Source organism: Beta vulgaris, chromosome 7 (genome assembly GCF_026745355.1).
Source record: "Beta vulgaris subsp. vulgaris cultivar EL10 chromosome 7, EL10.2, whole genome shotgun sequence".
Taxonomy (NCBI): Eukaryota; Viridiplantae; Streptophyta; class Magnoliopsida; order Caryophyllales; family Amaranthaceae; genus Beta; species Beta vulgaris.
This window is the reverse complement of record NC_079208.1, coordinates 35,849,581-35,867,375: the sequence shown is the minus strand read 5'-3', so window position 1 is coordinate 35,867,375 and position 17,795 is coordinate 35,849,581. Positions and strand designations below refer to the sequence as shown.

At 37.2% G+C, this 17,795-nt stretch overlaps 2 protein-coding genes across 8 annotated transcripts; both read left to right on the top strand.

Moving 5' to 3' along the window:
* The first annotated feature begins 949 nt into the window (after positions 1-949).
* LOC125491922 (uncharacterized) lies at positions 950-2,264 on the top strand. The gene is made up of 2 exons (XM_048633997.1): positions 950-1,192; positions 1,428-2,264. Exons 1-2 carry the CDS (start codon positions 950-952, stop codon positions 2,262-2,264), a joined length of 1,080 nt encoding a protein of 359 aa, XP_048489954.1.
* A 2,505-nt stretch (positions 2,265-4,769) lies between these two features.
* Positions 4,770-16,583, top strand: LOC104899218 (pentatricopeptide repeat-containing protein At4g20090). Of its 7 annotated transcripts, none has more exons than XM_048647968.2 (6): positions 4,770-7,017; positions 11,729-11,869; positions 13,021-13,224; positions 13,416-13,748; positions 15,324-15,448; positions 15,926-16,583. In XM_048647968.2, exon 1 carries the CDS (start codon positions 5,048-5,050, stop codon positions 7,007-7,009), a length of 1,962 nt encoding a protein of 653 aa, XP_048503925.1. In that variant the 5' UTR covers positions 4,770-5,047; the 3' UTR covers positions 7,010-7,017; positions 11,729-11,869; positions 13,021-13,224; positions 13,416-13,748; positions 15,324-15,448; positions 15,926-16,583. The 7 variants fall into 7 exon arrangements, with proteins under 7 accessions (XP_048503925.1, XP_019106417.2, XP_048503926.1 ...); XM_019250872.3 differs by lacking the exon at positions 11,729-11,869 and adding an exon at positions 10,337-10,417; XM_048647969.2 differs by lacking the exon at positions 11,729-11,869 and having other exon boundaries at positions 4,771-7,017; positions 13,416-13,545.
* The last annotated feature ends 1,212 nt before the right edge of the window (positions 16,584-17,795 follow it).

Here is a 17,795-nt window from a genome sequence, read left to right as displayed (position 1 = left end):
AGATGTAGATCTAAGTAAGGGATATGAGGAGGATTTTGGGGCAGAAGATGAAGAGGAACCTATGTTAGAAGAGTCTGATTGCAGTGATGAAGAATATCACATTGCTAGGGAGAGAGTGAGGAGTACTAACAACAAGTTGTTACATATAGCTAACCAACTAAAAAAAAAAGCTGTTGAAGGCACATTAAATGCCCAATCAAATCCTACAAATGGGAGATCTACTGTGATAGGGGAGTGTGGTTATGAGAGTGAGTACTTTGACAATGATTAGGACCTAAACATACCTCCTGAGAGTGGTGATGAGGCAGAGGGAAGTGTTAGACCTAGGAGAGGAGTGTTAGTTAGTCCTCAAATAGATTTTAGCTAGTTTGAGTGGAAGCTAGGCCAAAGGTTTGCAACCAGGGATGATTTAAGCAGGCAGTGGCTAAGTACTCTATTTTGCAAGGAAGAAACCTCACTTTTTAGATAAGCAACAGGTCAAGGAGGCAGGAACTTGGGATGAGGTGTGTAAAAGGGTTTTAATTTTACTTGTATGGGTCTTGGCATTCATTAAAAGCAAGTTTTTTAGTGAGGAAGGTGGTGGGAGTGCATAAGTGTCACAGAAACATGAAGAAGAATAGACAGTTAAGGCTACATGGGTAGCTAAGGAAATACTGGAGGTTTTCAAGGCTAGGCCCCATTAGCCAGCCAAGGACATACAAGAAACAATCAAGAGAGCTTATATGGTGCTGGTGACGAAGAGTTTTGCCTACAAAGTGAAGTATCATGCCTACAAGCTACTTCATGGGTCAATGCAAGATCATTACCTCAAGTTAGGGAGGTACATAGAAGCAATCAAGAAATCAAGCAAACAAGCCCAGATACAATCTTGGATTTGGTGGTTGACACAAGTAAGAAGTCAAATCCACCTACATTCTAGAGACTTTTCATTTGCTATGAGGGTTTGACCATGGGGTGGAAGGAAGGGTGTAGAAGGATCATATGCATTGATGCTGCATTTTTGAAGATATTCCTTGGTGGTCAGATCTTGCCTGCAGCAGGGAGGGATGCCAATGAGCAAATGTTCCCAATTGCTTGGGCTGCAGTTGAGGGAGAAAATAATTCATCTTGGGTCTGGTTCATCACTCACCTCCAGAGTTGCCTTGACTTGGGAGATGGTAGTGGATTGACCATTTTTAGCGATGAGCATCTTGTAAGCATCTAAACCCTCCCTCTTTATGTTATTACTGTATTATGTGAATGTCAATTGCACACTAATGTTATATAGCATCTGTTATTGATTAGCATTTGTTATTGCACACTAATGTTGCCATGACCACTAATGTTGTTGCACATGAGTGATGATAAGCATCTGTTATTGCACATTAATATTAACTTTCCTACTAATACTAATTTGCCTTGCTTGCCTATGTGCTTTTGCTATTTAGGATATACTACATGATGTGGCCACTGTGTTGCCAAAGGCAGAGCATAGGCATTGTGCTCGCCATGTCTTTGCACAATGGCATAAGCATTTTAGGGGAGATGACATGAAGTTGAAATTCTGGAGCATAGCTAAATCTTATAGCATGGCTGGCTACAATGACTCATTAGATGAATTAGAGAAAGAAAATGTTGATGCCGCAGCTTCTTTTAAGGCATATAACCCAGCTTGCTTTTGTAGGGCTTTCATGAGCGATGATATTAGATCTGATGCAATAACTAATAACATGGCAGAAACATTTAATGGTTATATAGTCAATGCTAGGACCAAACACCTAATTTACATGTTGGAGGATATTAGGGTTGCCCTAATGCAAAGGCTAGTGACCAAAGTACATGAAATGGAGAAGTGTAATTCAGTGTTATGCCCCAGGATACAAGCTATGTTGGATAAGGAGAAGGAAAAAGCTTCATTGTGTGATGTTATCCTCTCAACAGATTTCATTTTCAATGTTAAGTACTATCTTGATCAATTGATAGTAAACCTTGAGGCTAGAACATGTACCTGCAAGAAATGGGACAAATTAGGTGTACCTTGTAGCCATGCTATGGCCTGTATTGAGTTCCTTAACAAAGAAGCAGAAATTTATGTTGATGAGTGTTACAGAAAAGAGGTTTACCTGAGAACCTATGCTGCTGCCATACCACCTATTGAGGGTGAAAGACATTGGCCTCGGGTGGAGTGTAAGTTGGATCCACCTCCAATTAAGTTGGGGCCAGGGAGGCCTAGAAGGAATAGGATCAGAGGCACATATGAGGATCCCAAGAGGCCTAGACAATAACAAGGCATGTAATGGAAATGACATGCACCTTATGTAGGGAAAAGCGACACAATAAGAGGGGTTGTCCTAAAAAGGATACTGCACAGCCACTTGAACCACCAGTTAAGAAACAAAGAGGAAGACCAACCAAAAAACCTACTTCAGCTCCTACAGAAACATCTACATCCCACCATTCAGTCACTGCACAACCTACACAACTAGGCAGGGGTGGGAGGATGATATTAGGTGGAATAGGAGCTAGAGGGTCTACAACTGGAAGGGGCAGGGGTGGTGGCTCTAGTGCAAGAGGGGCTACATTGCAAGAGGCAGAGGGAGAGGAAGAAATCAGGTATATCAACTTTCATTTTGTCCTTAATTCATTAATTGCACTAACTCTTTTTTTTTGGCAGGTACCAGTAGGTGTAGGTATATTGATTATGGATGATGGAGCCCAGATCATTAACCCAACTAGATCAAGAGGGGGTGGAAGAGGCAGGACTGGTGAAGGAGGCAGAGGTGAAGGGAGAGGCAGAAGCAGGGGTGAAGTTGGTGGAAGAGGCAGAGAATGCACCTATTTAAGCCAAGGATCCTAAGTTGTTGACCCAACACAATAGAGTTGTTGTTGTGTGGACAAAGTTCCAATTTTTTGGAGTGAAATGTACTTGTTCTACATTAATTTTGTGTAATGAAGCTTTTTGAACTTGCAATTGTTGCAATTAGTTAGGGATGAGACAAATTTGGTCAGTTATGCTCTAAATGCTTCTTAATTTTGAGAATGCTATGAATTTGCAATTGTTGCAATTATTTTAAACTCATGTAAGTACTAGCTTCTTGCTGGAAATTGAAGAACACTTTTGAAGCAAATTTGAAGCACTGAAATACTGTTGTCTATTTATATATACACAGAAAATTTGAACTAAGTTTCTCTTATTAATACCATCTCAAAGTGAGCACAATATTACACCTAACATACATCCTCTAACATCCATCCATCCAGCAACCTAACAAACATATTATCACCGCACAACACAATGAAAGCCAATTTTAGATTATTCTCATTTGTGGCACTTTGCACCAAGATACAACGCAATTGAACATTTTCTTTCTTCAACCCAGAAATTTCTAATTCCAAGCTATATATGCTTCTTTGTTTGCAATTTCATGATTTTGTTGTCCTTAAATGTCTGAACAATCTCCAATTCAACTATTTTCGTATCCTTCTCAAAAATCTGAAATTGAAGATCTTCATGGGAGTGCTATCATCAATGATTTTGAACATTTCACATTTGGTATCCTATGAAACAACAAATGTGAATTAGATTCCCAATTGAAAAATTAGGGAAAAATTAAGAAGCCCACAAATTGACAAAATTAGGAAAAAAAGTTGGGACAAATTGCACTTACTAGCCATAAAGGACAACCATAGAATTTGGAACCAACAATAGGCCCATTCTTCACTGTTTGAACCACTGGATTGTTCCCACACTTGCATTTAACTTGAGCCATCCTCCTGGAATTGGTGGAACATCCTGAGCCAAAGGAAGCTTGCTTCCTTCCTGGCATAATTTCGAGAAAAACAAAAGGAGGAAAGAGAAAAAAAAATGGAGGGCAGATTTTTGTCACCAAAATGGAGAAATGGAGAAAAAGGAAGAAGAAAGGAAAAAGAAAAGGAGAGAGAAGATGTTTAGTTAAAAGATGGAGAAAGGAGAGAGAAAGAGTAGCCGCCCCCTTTCCCCTCTCTCTCTTTTTCTCTCTAAACCCTAGCCTCTCTTACCCTTTCTTCATCAGTTTGGGGGCTGCCATGGATGTTTTCATCCATGGTAAACCCCTCTCCCTCTTTTGTTTTCAGTTTTTATTTTTGTTGAATAAATTAGTATCTCTTTATGGGATTTTTTTAGTACTCTCTGCTGTGGAGATCTCCTTCTCTCCTATGGGAGTTATGAGTATGATTTTTTTGTTTTTAGGTATGAGAAATTGTTCTCATTGGTTGAAGTTCGAGATTCGACATGAAAGTATTGGAATCTCGGATGCGGTAAACATGGCTCGATCAAGATTGTTCTTCCCAAACTATGTCAGAATGATAGACTTCCTCATCAATAGCTGTTTGATTCAGCAAATCCAAGGGGGCTGCGCTGTATTGCTCGATTTGGTTCATTGTAGTTTTTTCGAAGGCGAATTTGATTTAACCTTGTTTGATTGTATCTTGTTTTTCTTTATTATCTATTGTAGATGCCGTTTGGCCTTCAATTAGTGAAATTTCTCTTTCAAAAAAGGAGAGAGGAAGAGTAATAAAAAAGGGGGAAAAAAATAAAGCCAACGGTCATTGACTCATCAACAAGTTTATTGGATACAACTTGTATTTCCAGTTTAAGTAGTTATAAACCTTGATTATAGTTAATACTAATGTTAATCAAAAGTTAAACTTGAAATTGAAAGAAACATGCAAAAGGTTAATATATTTAAAACAATTTTTCCAAAAAGTTATAGGTAGTCAAACTTTGAAAATGATTTCTGCATATAAGGCTCTATAAATTCAAGTGAACGTATGGTTGCCGAATAAACGGCCAGGCCTGATAAGAAGAGTGACAAAAGCCCGGTGATTCGTTGCCGGAGTTAATATTAGCACCGCCACCTGTTAAAACAAAGTTGCGCTTTGTTTCTCATCTCCTTCCTGTCAACAGCTAAGGATTCATCAATTATCTTGGGGTAAAAAAGATTGAACAAAATTGATATACAAATGAGGTTTTAGAGTGTCTTGCCTCTTAAATTCATCAATAATTTTCAAGTATTGGATCGTTTGAGTGATGCCCAGCACTGATTTTGTCTCACAGAAGTTCAGTTTCAGATTAATTTCACTTCCATGTAAGTTTGTTCACTATTCTTTGCGTTCTTCTTGTTGGATTTCTGATTTTCCTGCTCAAAATGTGTCAGAATCTGAAGATGAAAATGGTAGTTGTGTTGAATCTGCTATTAATAAAGATATCTTTAATGCACCCCCAAAAATGGGTTCTTACCAGTTGGGTGATTCCACCTTTTATATGCTCATTGAAACTTATGCTAAGTCGGGGAAAATTAGTTCATTAGATGGGGTTTTGAGTAGAATGAAGCGCGAATGCCGGGTTATTAGGGAAGGGGATTTCATTTTAATGTTTAAGGCTTATAGGAAAGCGCGTTTGCCGGAAAAGGCTATGGATTTGTTTATGAGAATGGTGGAGGAATTCGACTGTAAGCCGACTGTTCGATCGTTTAACTCGGTTTTAAATGTTATGATTCAAGCGGGTTTATTTGAGAAAGGGTTGAACTTTTATGATAGTGTTATTGGAAGAGAGAATATAATTCCGAACATTTTGACTTTCAATTTGGTTATTAAGGCTTTGTGCAAGTTGGGAAAGGTTGATAAGGCTGTAGAATTGTTTAGAGAAATGCCGCCTCAGCAATGCGACCCTGATGTTTTTACATATCATACATTGATGGATGGATTATGCAAGAATGATAGAATTGATGAAGCAGTTTTATTGTTGGATGAGATGCAGATAGACGGGTGCAGTCCTACTCAGATGACATTTAATGTATTGATTAGTGGACTTTGTAAGAAGGGTAACATGGCGCGAGCTGCTAAACTTGTTGAGAACATGCTCTTGAAAGGCTGTATGCCCAATGAGGTGACTTACAACACCCTTATTCATGGGCTATGCTTGGGAGGGAAGTTGGATAAGGCATTGAGTCTCTTGAACCACATGGTATCAAACAAGTGCCTGCCTAATGAGGTCACATATGGAACTCTTGTTAATGGACTTGTAAAGCAAGGAAGAGCTGTTGATGGAACTGCATTATTGTTGTCTATGGAAGAGAGGGGATTTAAAGCAAATGTATATGTTTATTCCTCTCTTCTTAGTGGGTTGTTTAAGGAAGGAAGGCCAGAAGAGGCAATGAGACTGTGGAAGGACGTGATAGGAAAAGGGTTAAGTCCTAATGTTGTCCTGTATAGTGTTCTGGTTGATGGTTTGTGTCGTGTTGGTAGACCTAATGATGCCAAAGAAGTTTTATTGGAGATGGTCCATAAGGGCCTTACCCCTAATGCGTTTACATATAGCTCCTTGATCAAAGGTTATTTTAGGACAGGTAACAGCCAAGAGGCACTTCGTGCATGGAAAGAGATAGAAGGCAGTAATTCTATTCATAACGTGGTTTGTTACAGTGTACTTATCAATGGTTTGTGTGAGGAAGGGAAGCTTAAGGATGCTATGGCTGTTTGGAGTCAGATGTTGGGCAGAGGATTAGAACCTGATACCATTGCTTATAGTTCATTGATTCATGGGTTCTGCAAGGCTGGGTTGCCTGAGCAGGGACTGAAAGTTTTTAATGAAATGCTTTTTCAAGGGGTTGAATCCCGACCAGATGTGGTAACTTATAATATACTTTTTAATGGTTTATGCAACAATGATAAAATCTATATGGCTATTGATCTTCTGAATGGGATGTTGGATCATGATTGTGATCCTGATGTACATACCTGTGATATATTTCTGAGGGCTTTAAGAGACAAGATGAACCCACCTGAAGATGGGAAAGCGTTCCTTGATGTCCTTGTTTTACGATTATGCAAGAAGCAAAGAGCATTGGCTGCTTCCAATATCCTGCAATTGATGCTGCAGAAATTTTTGCCACCTGAAGCCTCTGCATGGAAAGGAGTTCTAGAGCTCTGTTGCAAACGCAGGAAGATTATATTGACACTGGACAAGTGTAGGAGTAAATTGTTCTGCTGATTGCAATGGTGAGACTTCAATTAAAATTTTACTTTTACTGTTATTGAATCTATTCAGCTACCACTAATCTCCCCCTTTTTTGCTGGTCTAAATGGGCTGATAATAATTTCAGTTGTTTTAGTTCAATTTTGGTATTTTTAAAATTAAATTAGGTCTTTAAATCAAGAATTGGATTTTGACCATCACCACTAGTCCTATAAAGGCACTTTCAGAAAATAGGTCTAACTTTTATTGTCCTTGAAGCTTTAAGGTCGTATCGGCACCAGCAAAAAAAAGTTCATGGATCTAGAAAACAACTTGAGCTGGAAATTTTCTTGAAGTTCATTGATCATCACTATATGACGTATAACAACCAAAATTAGTAGTTGCGGCAATGTCCTAATACGCCTTGAAAATGCAACAGAAAAGAAATTAAATTTCCGAACAGACTTGTTGAGTTGTCCGAATATTCCAAGGAAAGAATTCAATTACCATTCCTACATCAACTATCCCACCCCAAACCAGCTCATCTCTCGTCGATAAGCAGAAAGGTAATATAAGCTTACCTAAAGTCCAACATAAACAAATTGTGTAAAGAAGAGAGAATGTGTGTAAACACACGCATTCATGGTTTCCGGCATTGTCCAACTACATCTCAAAACACATGCAGCCTCCTCCGACACCTCATAACTCACTCCCCATGCTAAAGCAGTAACTACGAAAGCAATGAAGTGACTTTTGAAGCAAACTCATTTGCAGAGAATCGCTAACTTAAAATCTGGACAATAACAATTCATTGTCTTTAAAATTATCAAGTGCTTCCATATCGTGCTCTCTTTTGGAAAGGGTTAGAAAGATAGTATATGATTCACAAGTATACTGTGATTTGTGATTATTTAGGAAAGGGAATCCTCATATGTGATGGAGTATGGTACCTTAAAGTGCAAATTTCCTAGACCCCTAGATAAAAAATCCAAAAATCACTTATATTATTGCATATGAAAGTTGATATTGCTTGGAAGTGTAAGTTTTCTTAATAACATGTCGAAAATGCTTCATAAAAAAGCTTTAGCACCTAGATTCTTATCTCTTGTGATGAGGTTGCTCTAACTACCATACATGTTAATATTGCAAACTACTTTCTGTCCATAATAAAGTTCCCGTTTCTTCCTAACTACTTGTCCCAAATAAAGATCCTTTTTCGCCAATTGGTAAGGTCCCCATAATAAAATTATATACTTTCTCCGTTCCGTTTTAAATGAAACGTTTGCTTTTTCACGCAACCCAACGCGCTTCTTTAGTCATTAATATCTTTAGCTATGTAAACGTAAAAAATATAAAAAAGTTATAATTTGATAGTATACATCGAGACGAATCTAACAAAATCTCACTTGACTATGTTTTTCTTTATATAATAGCGATAAATTGGAGTTAAAATTGATTAGTGAATAGTGTCATTTCATCCAATGTTTCATTTAAAACAGAACGGAGGAAGTATTATCTTTTCATTGGGTTCACACTTTCTCTTCTACAACTAAAATTTATACTTTTAAAGTCAATAGCTATGATATTTTAATGTAAAGAAATTTTAAAGACCCACCACCAACTACTTCCTAAACATGTGTGGATCGGAGAAATGGGACTTTGTGATGGGACAGAGAGTACAAGGATGCTAAGTGAAGGCAATAGAAGTTCTCAACATCCAAATTTAAAGGTATATTAGGAGGTATATGTTAAACTAGACTCTAGGGATGGTGTATAATAATTCTTTGAGATAGCTGAAATACGACAAGTTGAACTAGCATTTTTGCTATCAAATCATATATCCTCTACAATAGACCAAAGCACATGATTTCACTCGATTCACATGTGAACCTCTATTCTATTTCATAAAGTGATGAGTAAAAGAAGTCACAAAAAAATATATTTAGTGAATTCGCAACACTCTATTACATTACTACCTTTGGTTTCTGATGAAAATTCAACAGTAGATGGAAGGAATACTTTGGTCCATTGATCAATGAAAATCAAATGGGTGGTGTTGTAAGAGACATCTCCTTGAAGGAGCGGGAAGTCAACCAGGGTTATGTGAGGAAAATTCAGAAAATGAAGGTAGTAAAGTCACTCAAAGAGAAGAAAATTGAGGAAAGTAATTCGTAAAATTTGTGAAAAATGTCGACTGAGCCGCAAACGGGGATGAATTATATTAATTTATTCTAACCCAAAACATAAACAACGAATTGGTCCACGACAGACTCGAGACTTCATAAATTCAGGGACTTGAGAATGGAACAAAAGGCGGGGTGACTCGCTCGTCTCCCAAATAGAGATGCAGCCGTGTTGAAGAGACAATTATCTCACAAGCAAACGGATTTGCACGATGTTCTTTCCACTTTGCAGCAATAATAAATGAATTAACTTGGTGTATACCAGATGACTTACCATGATGTATGTTGTTTGCGAGAGATATTATGTTGGTATACAAGACTTGACATGGGTTTTTGATAAATTTGTGTGATGGAAGCAAAAACTAGAATCTCAAAGGTCTAGGCTAAGGTGGAGCGAAACTGAGTACATGGAGTACATTTCAAGTGATGAGAAGAAATTAAGTGAGAATGAAGTAACATTGGATGGTAAGAAGTTGCAAATAATAAGTAATCATTTTAAGTTTCCTAGGTTATTCTAGGACCAAGATGTGGTTCCCAGGACATAATTTGAATGGAGAAGAGCAACTAAGATATTGTGTAATTAAAGTGTGCCCTTAAAGTTAGAAGGGAAAATTCTATAGATCTGCTGACTCAAGTTATTATATGAGTCGAAGGGTTGGAAATTAGGAAGGGTCATGTGAACAATATTGGGGCAATAAAGATGCGGTGTCGGGTTTGAATTTAGAACTAAGATATTATAAAGAAAGTTAGAATGGCTTATATTAAGGATATGGTTAGGGAAAATCTATTACTTTGGTTTGAGCATGTGAGATATCTACTAGAGGATACACCACTAGGTGTAGTAGAGAGTTGGGACTGGAGATTCTAAAAGAAATTGAGGCGGGGATAAAGATGACTTGGTTGGAAGGCGTGAAGAATGATATGAAGAAATTGGGTTTGCAAGAACATATTTAATGATATATGACCCTTGACTGGAAAATGGAGGCAAATGATCTATGTGGATGAACACTAGAGATAAAGTCTTGGTTCATTTAGCCGACTCCATCCTATTGGCATTAAAATTTGTCGTTGTGGTTTAAGCTGAAATTATTATTTTTGATGAGTAATGCCTTTAATTTTTAGTTCTTCTCAGTTATTTGGGCTGTGTCTTGGAGTTTAAACTTAACAGTCATCTTTTCAGGCTTTCATAGTTACCTTCAGCAGCACATGAGCAGTCGTCAACTCGTCATACCATCTTTGCCGTCTGTGCTGGTCACTTAAAGTTAAAGATTCAGCTCTATTTCTCTTAAATGTTATGTGTTTGTATTTCTCTCTCTAATTTGAGTGGCTTTATAGTTCTATATATGCAGATCTTATGCTACTATATAGCTTCCCATCCTTCCCTTTATTTCATGATTCCACATCATGCTCTACGTGCACATTTAGTGCTGCATCTTTACTTCCCTTCCCGCCTTCATAAATTATCTTCTTGCACCTTATTAGCTATACAGGTTAATCGAAGTTTAATGATCCATTTTTTTTTTTTTTTTTTGTTTTTTTTAGAGAAAGAGTAATACTCATTGAAGTAAATAAATTCTCAAAATATGATGTGCTCCCCTCAAGCTACATCCATGCTGTGTGTCCTTACCAGCATTTTTGTTCTTCTTTATGAATGTGAGCGCGCTGGTTTTTATAGATCATGAAGGTTTTTTCATTGATCCATAATCTATTAGTACTTTAGAGGCAGAGAGGTTCTTGAGTGAGGACAATCCTAACTCTATGATACTAGTCTTCTTTTCAAAAAGCTACTGAACTTGATGTGCATGCCTTCCGATAGTTTCTCCAGCAATTGCTGTTTGTGAAATCCAGTTCACTGGTTATGGTTCATTTTAAGTCAGCAATTTCTTAGTAGTAGGCTTCATCTTTAGGCTTTAGCCGTGATATGTGTTGTTTCAGACTTGCCTTTAGACATTTGTTATTGAGAAAACGTTGTTGAACTACTACTATTGATTACATTATCAAAGTGAGCTTATCTAAAATTTCAGATTTTAGAAGTAATTCTGGTTTTAAAAAGGTATTATTGTTATAAATGTCTTTTCCTTAAGATAATTTGGGGTTCTTGAAAATGCAAGGCTATAAATATAGCTTCCACTCAGCACTGTGTAATTGAAGTAGTTTAATAGTTTTTTCTTTTTTGTTGCAAGATCTCCACCATTTAGTGGGAGAATAAGGGTGTATTTGCAAGACTTGGCATGGGTTGGCTTTAGCTTTTACCTCGTGACTTCAAATTTAGGACAGGATGATGTGAGGTTTGGTTAAGGGGTGGGGATAACACTATCAGAACTTCAATCTAGTAGATTATAGATTCTAAACCTTGTTGACAACAGGAAAAAGTTATTTCTTCTAGCTAATTGTAGTCACTGTTTTATGGATTAGCAAAGATAGGGAGGATTAGTATTGTGCAGGTGAGCCATGTGTTGCAGTTAGCTTTTGGTCGACCTTGTAGGGGTTGTACCTCACTTCCTTGTTCTAGCTCTATTTTCATATATCTGGTGAAAGGAGCTTCAAATTTTCATTATTATAATTAAAACAGGAAATGGAATCTCAAATGCGGTTGCAATCGCAATAATGGTCCTGAACCACTTTTGGAGGTATTGTGGATGGGTTTCGGCTACCACGGCCTAGTATCACAGTTGAGGGGTGCCCAAAAACTCTATAATGCTGTCACGATGAGGTTTCGCGGCCAATTATTATTTTCCTATTAATGCCTAGAAGCAAGTTAGCTGTTTGTAATATGTATGGTGTCAAGCACCAACTAGGTGAAGGATTGTGACTGATTTTTTTTTGCATATGATCAAATGAAATGTTTGTTTTAGTTAATTGTAATTCAGAGTTGAAGAATTCTCTTTATGTTGACTGTTTCAGTTTTCTTGAGTAGACTAGGCTGGTAATCAACATGATAAATTGATTTATTGTGTGTGTATATGACTTTTATTCTGTTCTTGTCCATGCTTGATTGCCAGATGAGTTATAGCCTATAAGTTATTTAGGATGCGTTCTCTTTAATAGAGTTTCAAACTTATCTGAATGCAGTAACCCTGAATTTAGTTTATTAGAACTTATTGGGCCTGAACTTAATTTAATTTATCTGAAGTTATTGTAGGCTGTACCTCTAGATTTAACTTGGATAGCCATTAATGGCCCTAAACTTAACTTATCGGAATCGATTGGCCCCAAAATTACTTATCTGCACCCTCTATCCCCAAACTCGACTTGTCCCAAGTTATTTATCCTTAAATAAGTGAAACTTAGGTGGGCAGTACAGGGCCTTAGGGTGGTAGTTCGTTTTTCATCATTCTAATTGAGGCTTGCTCAACATACAAATACATCCTGTTCTCCTTGGCAGTTGGTTAGATCATAGATAAATTAGCTAGATGTTGTGTCGTCAAACTTTTTAGTTAGTATTAATTGTGGGTGGAGAAAAGAAAAAGATTTAAAGACTACCTTCTTCATATCTACACTTGGTGGAAAAAAGGTTAATTACTTACCTGCTGCTTTAGCATATTTTAGTGAGAACGCTCAAGGATGCTGGAGGTTTCAGGTACAATTGTCTCACTGAAAGGAATGCCTTAAGGCAAAAGCAAGGACAGCTCTATGCTAAATTTTTATTTTCCAGTTTTTGATCAAAACCCTAGAATCTGACGAGTTCTTTAATTTGAAAATTTGAACCTTATATGCTCTTGTGGGTTTATGAATAGATTCTTTTACAGGACTCGTGCCTTCTAAGTTAAAAATTAAATAAAACTAGAACAGGCTCCTTGAACTTCTAATCTATAAAGATCTGTGCTGTATATTACTGATCTTGCTTGAATAATGTGTTTGTAGATAAATGTGGCTGATTCAGATGCATTGATATGCCAGCTGGATCTTGGGAAATATTAGTCGAATCAGTTTGGACAAAGGTGGACATTCTCATGTTATGTTGCTTCAGGTTCATCTGAAGGAATATATTGCCACATGCAGCCGTTCATCCAATTGCTTTTCCAATCACTGATGTAATTGAGATATCTGGACCTCAATGATCTGGAGGTATTTATTTGGATTCTTTCACCCTCTCCCCTAAACAATCAAGTGTGAGATCCGTTACTTTGAGTGTTCTCCTGGAGGCTTATATCATATTGTGTAATTCATCTGAATCTGACAATAATGTATGTTGCCAGCAGTTTTTCACCCCTGGTATCTCCTGTTGGATTTATGTGTTCATTAACTTGACTTGACAGGTCAATATATGCTGGACTAATGGAAGTGCTGTTTGTTCCCTATATGCTATCTCAATTCACCTGCATGTTGACCATCTTTACCCCGTGGCGCTTTCTTTGATCAACAGCTAGAGTTGTTCTCATTACTTGGGTTGTTCTCTCAGCCTTTGGTGAATGCCTGTGGTTTAAGTTTTGATCATATACAACTATACCAGCATTTTTTCAGGCATTCCATAATTTACAATGACGAGCAATCTCCAGCCGAGTGATTGGCGTCAGATCTTGAGTATCCTGTCGAAGGAGCCTTAGGTTGCTCAAAAATCCTAATGTCAATGATTTTAAGTGATTACATTGGTAATTGTTGAACTTCCAGCTCTGCTTTGGCTTTGTGCAAGCTCTTATATCTCATTCCTGTTAATCTAATTAAATTTAATCATATAAAGCATAGTATTTCAGAGACACAGCTTTAAGACCATAGAAATCTGCAAATCATTGCTTCTGGAGGACATGCTATGAATTTATGAAGAGGGCTGAGAACTTCAATATGATAGAGAGGCTTGATGTGAATTTATTGCTGCTTGTATTCTTGATTTTTCTTGTATATCGAGCTTTGACACATTCTACATATATGTGGTGCTAAGGCGTAAGACCCATAAAATATCTATAGTTCCTCCGTTAATGAAATGTAGGGGGGAAGGCATGGGGATTAAGAAGAGGAGAGAGATAGATAGAAATAAAAATAGGGATCCATATGATACGGAGAGAGATAGAGATAAAATAAAGGGTTTTGCTGTCGCCCTAGTTTAACTTACTATCGTCTTGTATTTTATACTATTATACACCTTTGCTTTCCTCCTTTCCTTTTCCTTTCCTTATTTCATTTCTCCCCACCCCAGCCACAGAGTCCCCCTCACTTGCATCCTCTACCACCATCGGGGCGGCCACCACCACCAGCCACACAACAATCCGTCGAAGACAACAAAATTCAGGTGGGATTTTTCTCTCTCCGTTAAGACAACAAAATTCAGGTGGGATTTTTCTCTCTCTCCGTTAAGACAACAATCCATCACAAAACAATCCCTTTACCTCCTTCCTCTTTCCATTCCTCCCTTCCTTCCACTAACAGAAAAGCTTCTTAATGGAAAAAATGGTGAAATTCAACAGGCGCCTGCAACTTTCGCTCCAACCTATCGTTGGAGGACTTGTCAAACGCGTGACCATAGGTTGGGAAGTCTGTCATTTTCACCAAACCACAGTTTGGAGCGAAAATTCACCAAACCATAGTTTGGAGCGAAAATTTTAGGCGCCCCAACCTATGGTCAGGTGTCAGAACTTCCGTTTGGCCGTAGGTAGGGTCGGCATTTTAAAAAAAAACTTTTTTTCTAGTGAGAGTTCTGATCTACGGCGAGGGTTCTGATTTCTGGCGAGTTGGCTGGTTTTGATGATAATGGTGTTGGTCTGGTGGTGGCTGGGACTGGTGCTGATCCGGTGGGGTGGAGGAGGTCTTCTGGATGGATAGTGAAAGGAAGGGAGGAAAAAGGAAGCAGGAAGGAGGAAGGAGGTAAAGGAAAAGTCACAAACAAAACAAATAATGAAAACAAAAAAAAAGGAGAGGGAGGGAATGGAAAATATACATAAAAGAGGAATGGGAGGGAATAGAAAAAATACATAAAGGGTGGGCCCTTTATGTATTTGGGGTTGTACTAGAAAAAGCTAGGGCATATATAGTCATTCAGTAAATAAGTGCTAAATAAAGTAACATTTCATTTATTTTGAAACGGCCTATATTGGTAAGTGTTTCATTTATTTTAGAACGGAGGAAGTATGTTAATATTGTTCATGTTTCGTGATGTAAAAATCTTCTACACCTACTATCTAGATGGAATTACCTGTGCTGCTGTTGATAATGGCATTGTTACTGCTTCACAGGTGAGGCAGTGTTGGTTATTCTGATTGCTGACTAATTCTCTGACTTCTACACACTCCATGCTTTCTATACTACCAGTTTTATTAGCATATCCTTTCCTCCAATTGTTGGTGCTTCAATTCAAATGGTATGACATTGTTATAACTGGGATGGAAATGTATAAACTTTGCTTTAAGATTGGATCCATCAACTGAAAGAGATGAATTTATTTTGCTTGATGGAGAGAGCTTGAACTCAATCCCTGTTATATTCACGAACTTGGGCAGACTTTTTTTTTTTTTTTTTTTGACATCATTGAGCAGACTGTTTTACTAGAACTACACTGCACAAATCAGAGCTCTCTGTTGTTGATATGCATAGCAGAAACATGGTGCATATTCAGATTCAGGCCTCTACTTTTTTTCGAGAGAATTTAGTCCTCTACTTTGTTGGGAATAATATGTTAATTCATCTCCCTGTTAAGGCTGAGAAATGAAAGCTAGAATTTGCTTGAACGTTTGCAGGAATAGATTTTCCTTAGCACAAAAGTCAACTGATGGATAGATTTGTTCTTTATGTGTGTTCTGAAACGTTGAAATGTAGCTCTTGACTTTCTATGTTGCAGGTAGCATATACTGGACTAGTTAACGGCAGTATGGGGTCATGACAAGTCTGCTAGAATGAAGATGGAAGTGTAGAGAAGTTTCTGTTCAACTTGGTCTGCTGTGGCTGCAATATCATCAACATCACAGAGATTCTCTTGTAGAGATACCATTGTCTGCAAGACTGCAATGTTGCAAGTCTTTTGCTCGTCCTGTCTTACTGTGGAAGATTTGGATTCCGAAAAACAAGAAGAAATAAAAGAAGAAAAAAAGTAGTTAATCTTTGACACCCCTGTATGTATAACTGCTTGGAAGCTGGTATGAAATACTATCTTTCTGCAAATGGAGTTGATGTAAATTGTGAAGCATCAGTAGTTAAACTTCTGCTGTAGTTGCAGTGATGTTTAAATCATATAAAACAATTTCCGCTAGTGTTTATTCTCATGGGTTTCATTGTCCCATCGAAGATGATGCAATTTACGAAAATGCTGAAAAATCTCAACTTGGGATGTAATTTCTGTGCACTGATAGATCTCGAAAGATTGTGAATGGCAAGATGCATAGCAGATAAGGTAGTAAATTTTTCGTAAGTTTCAGTTTTTTGTTGTTAGTCTTTTGATAAATGGTATAAAAAACTTTGTTGACAAGTATAGAAATAGCACCATTGAATGAATCGGTTCACATCTGAGAGTTTTAGTCAAAAGCCAGATTAATTATGGCTTTCTTTCATGAATGATTCACAACATTGAAATGTGGCTTCGTATTAAATGCAGGCCAGCTATATGTGAATGAAGATTCCTTCATTAAGACACATCTCTATCTTTATCATCCAAAAGAACTAGTCATTAAAGTTTAGGGATATCATGAAGAAAAAAAAAATTCGAATTAAATTCTATGAGAAAGTCAGCTCTACTTTTTTTTCTTCTTCAATCTTCGTGGCCCATTAGGCATTATGTAATTTTATAGTTCATTCTCTTGACTCAACAAGCAAGAAAAACAAACATATAAGAAAACAAGTGTAGAAAAATCTTCTCACTAAAACCGTGAGCATCTCTCTCTAAAATATCGAGAGAATGAATCCTTAAAAAAAGGAAAAATTGTCAAGAATAAGTCAACGTTTGCGTTGACCGCTTTTAACAAGTCAACCTTCATTTATTCCAGTAGCAAATAAAGCTTGTACATGAATTAGCTTTTAACAAGTTTTTTTTAAATGGTAACCTGCAATAGTAGGTCCCAATAGGTAATTAAAGATCCGTTAGGTTTATTGCAATTAATTTTTAAAATTTTTCCCACTTGTTATAAAACCCACCCAACTGCTTCTTAATTCCTCCCTCTTTGATACTCTGCTTCTTCTTCCCTTCTTCCTCCTTTTCGTTTTTTTTCCTCTGTTATCTGATCTCAACTGACATTACTCCTCAAATGAACAACAAAGCTATCATTTTTATAAGCCATACTCAAATTTTCATCAGAAATGATAAACCCATTTGTTAAATTAACAAAGTTTACAGGTTGTTCAGGTCATAAGTAAAAAAACTCGTTAAAAGCTAATTTATGTACAAGCTTTACTTGCTACTGGAATAAACGAAGGTTGACTTGTTAAAAGCGGTCAACGCAAAGGTTGACTTATTCTTGACAATTTTTCCTAAAAAAAAAAAAGAAAAAGAAAATAGGAAATCATTGCTATGCTTAGAATTTAGAAAACAAACCACAAATAGGCAAACTTTGCTGTGCTTAGAAGCTTAGAAAACAAACCACAAAAATCACAAAACACTTTCATCCGAATATTCAGGATTTTCTCAACCTCTCAGTTATCCTCTCCCCCCCATCTTCTCTGACCAAAATGTCTTCCACATATAATGTCAACTTAGTACAAGAACCGAACCAATCAATCGG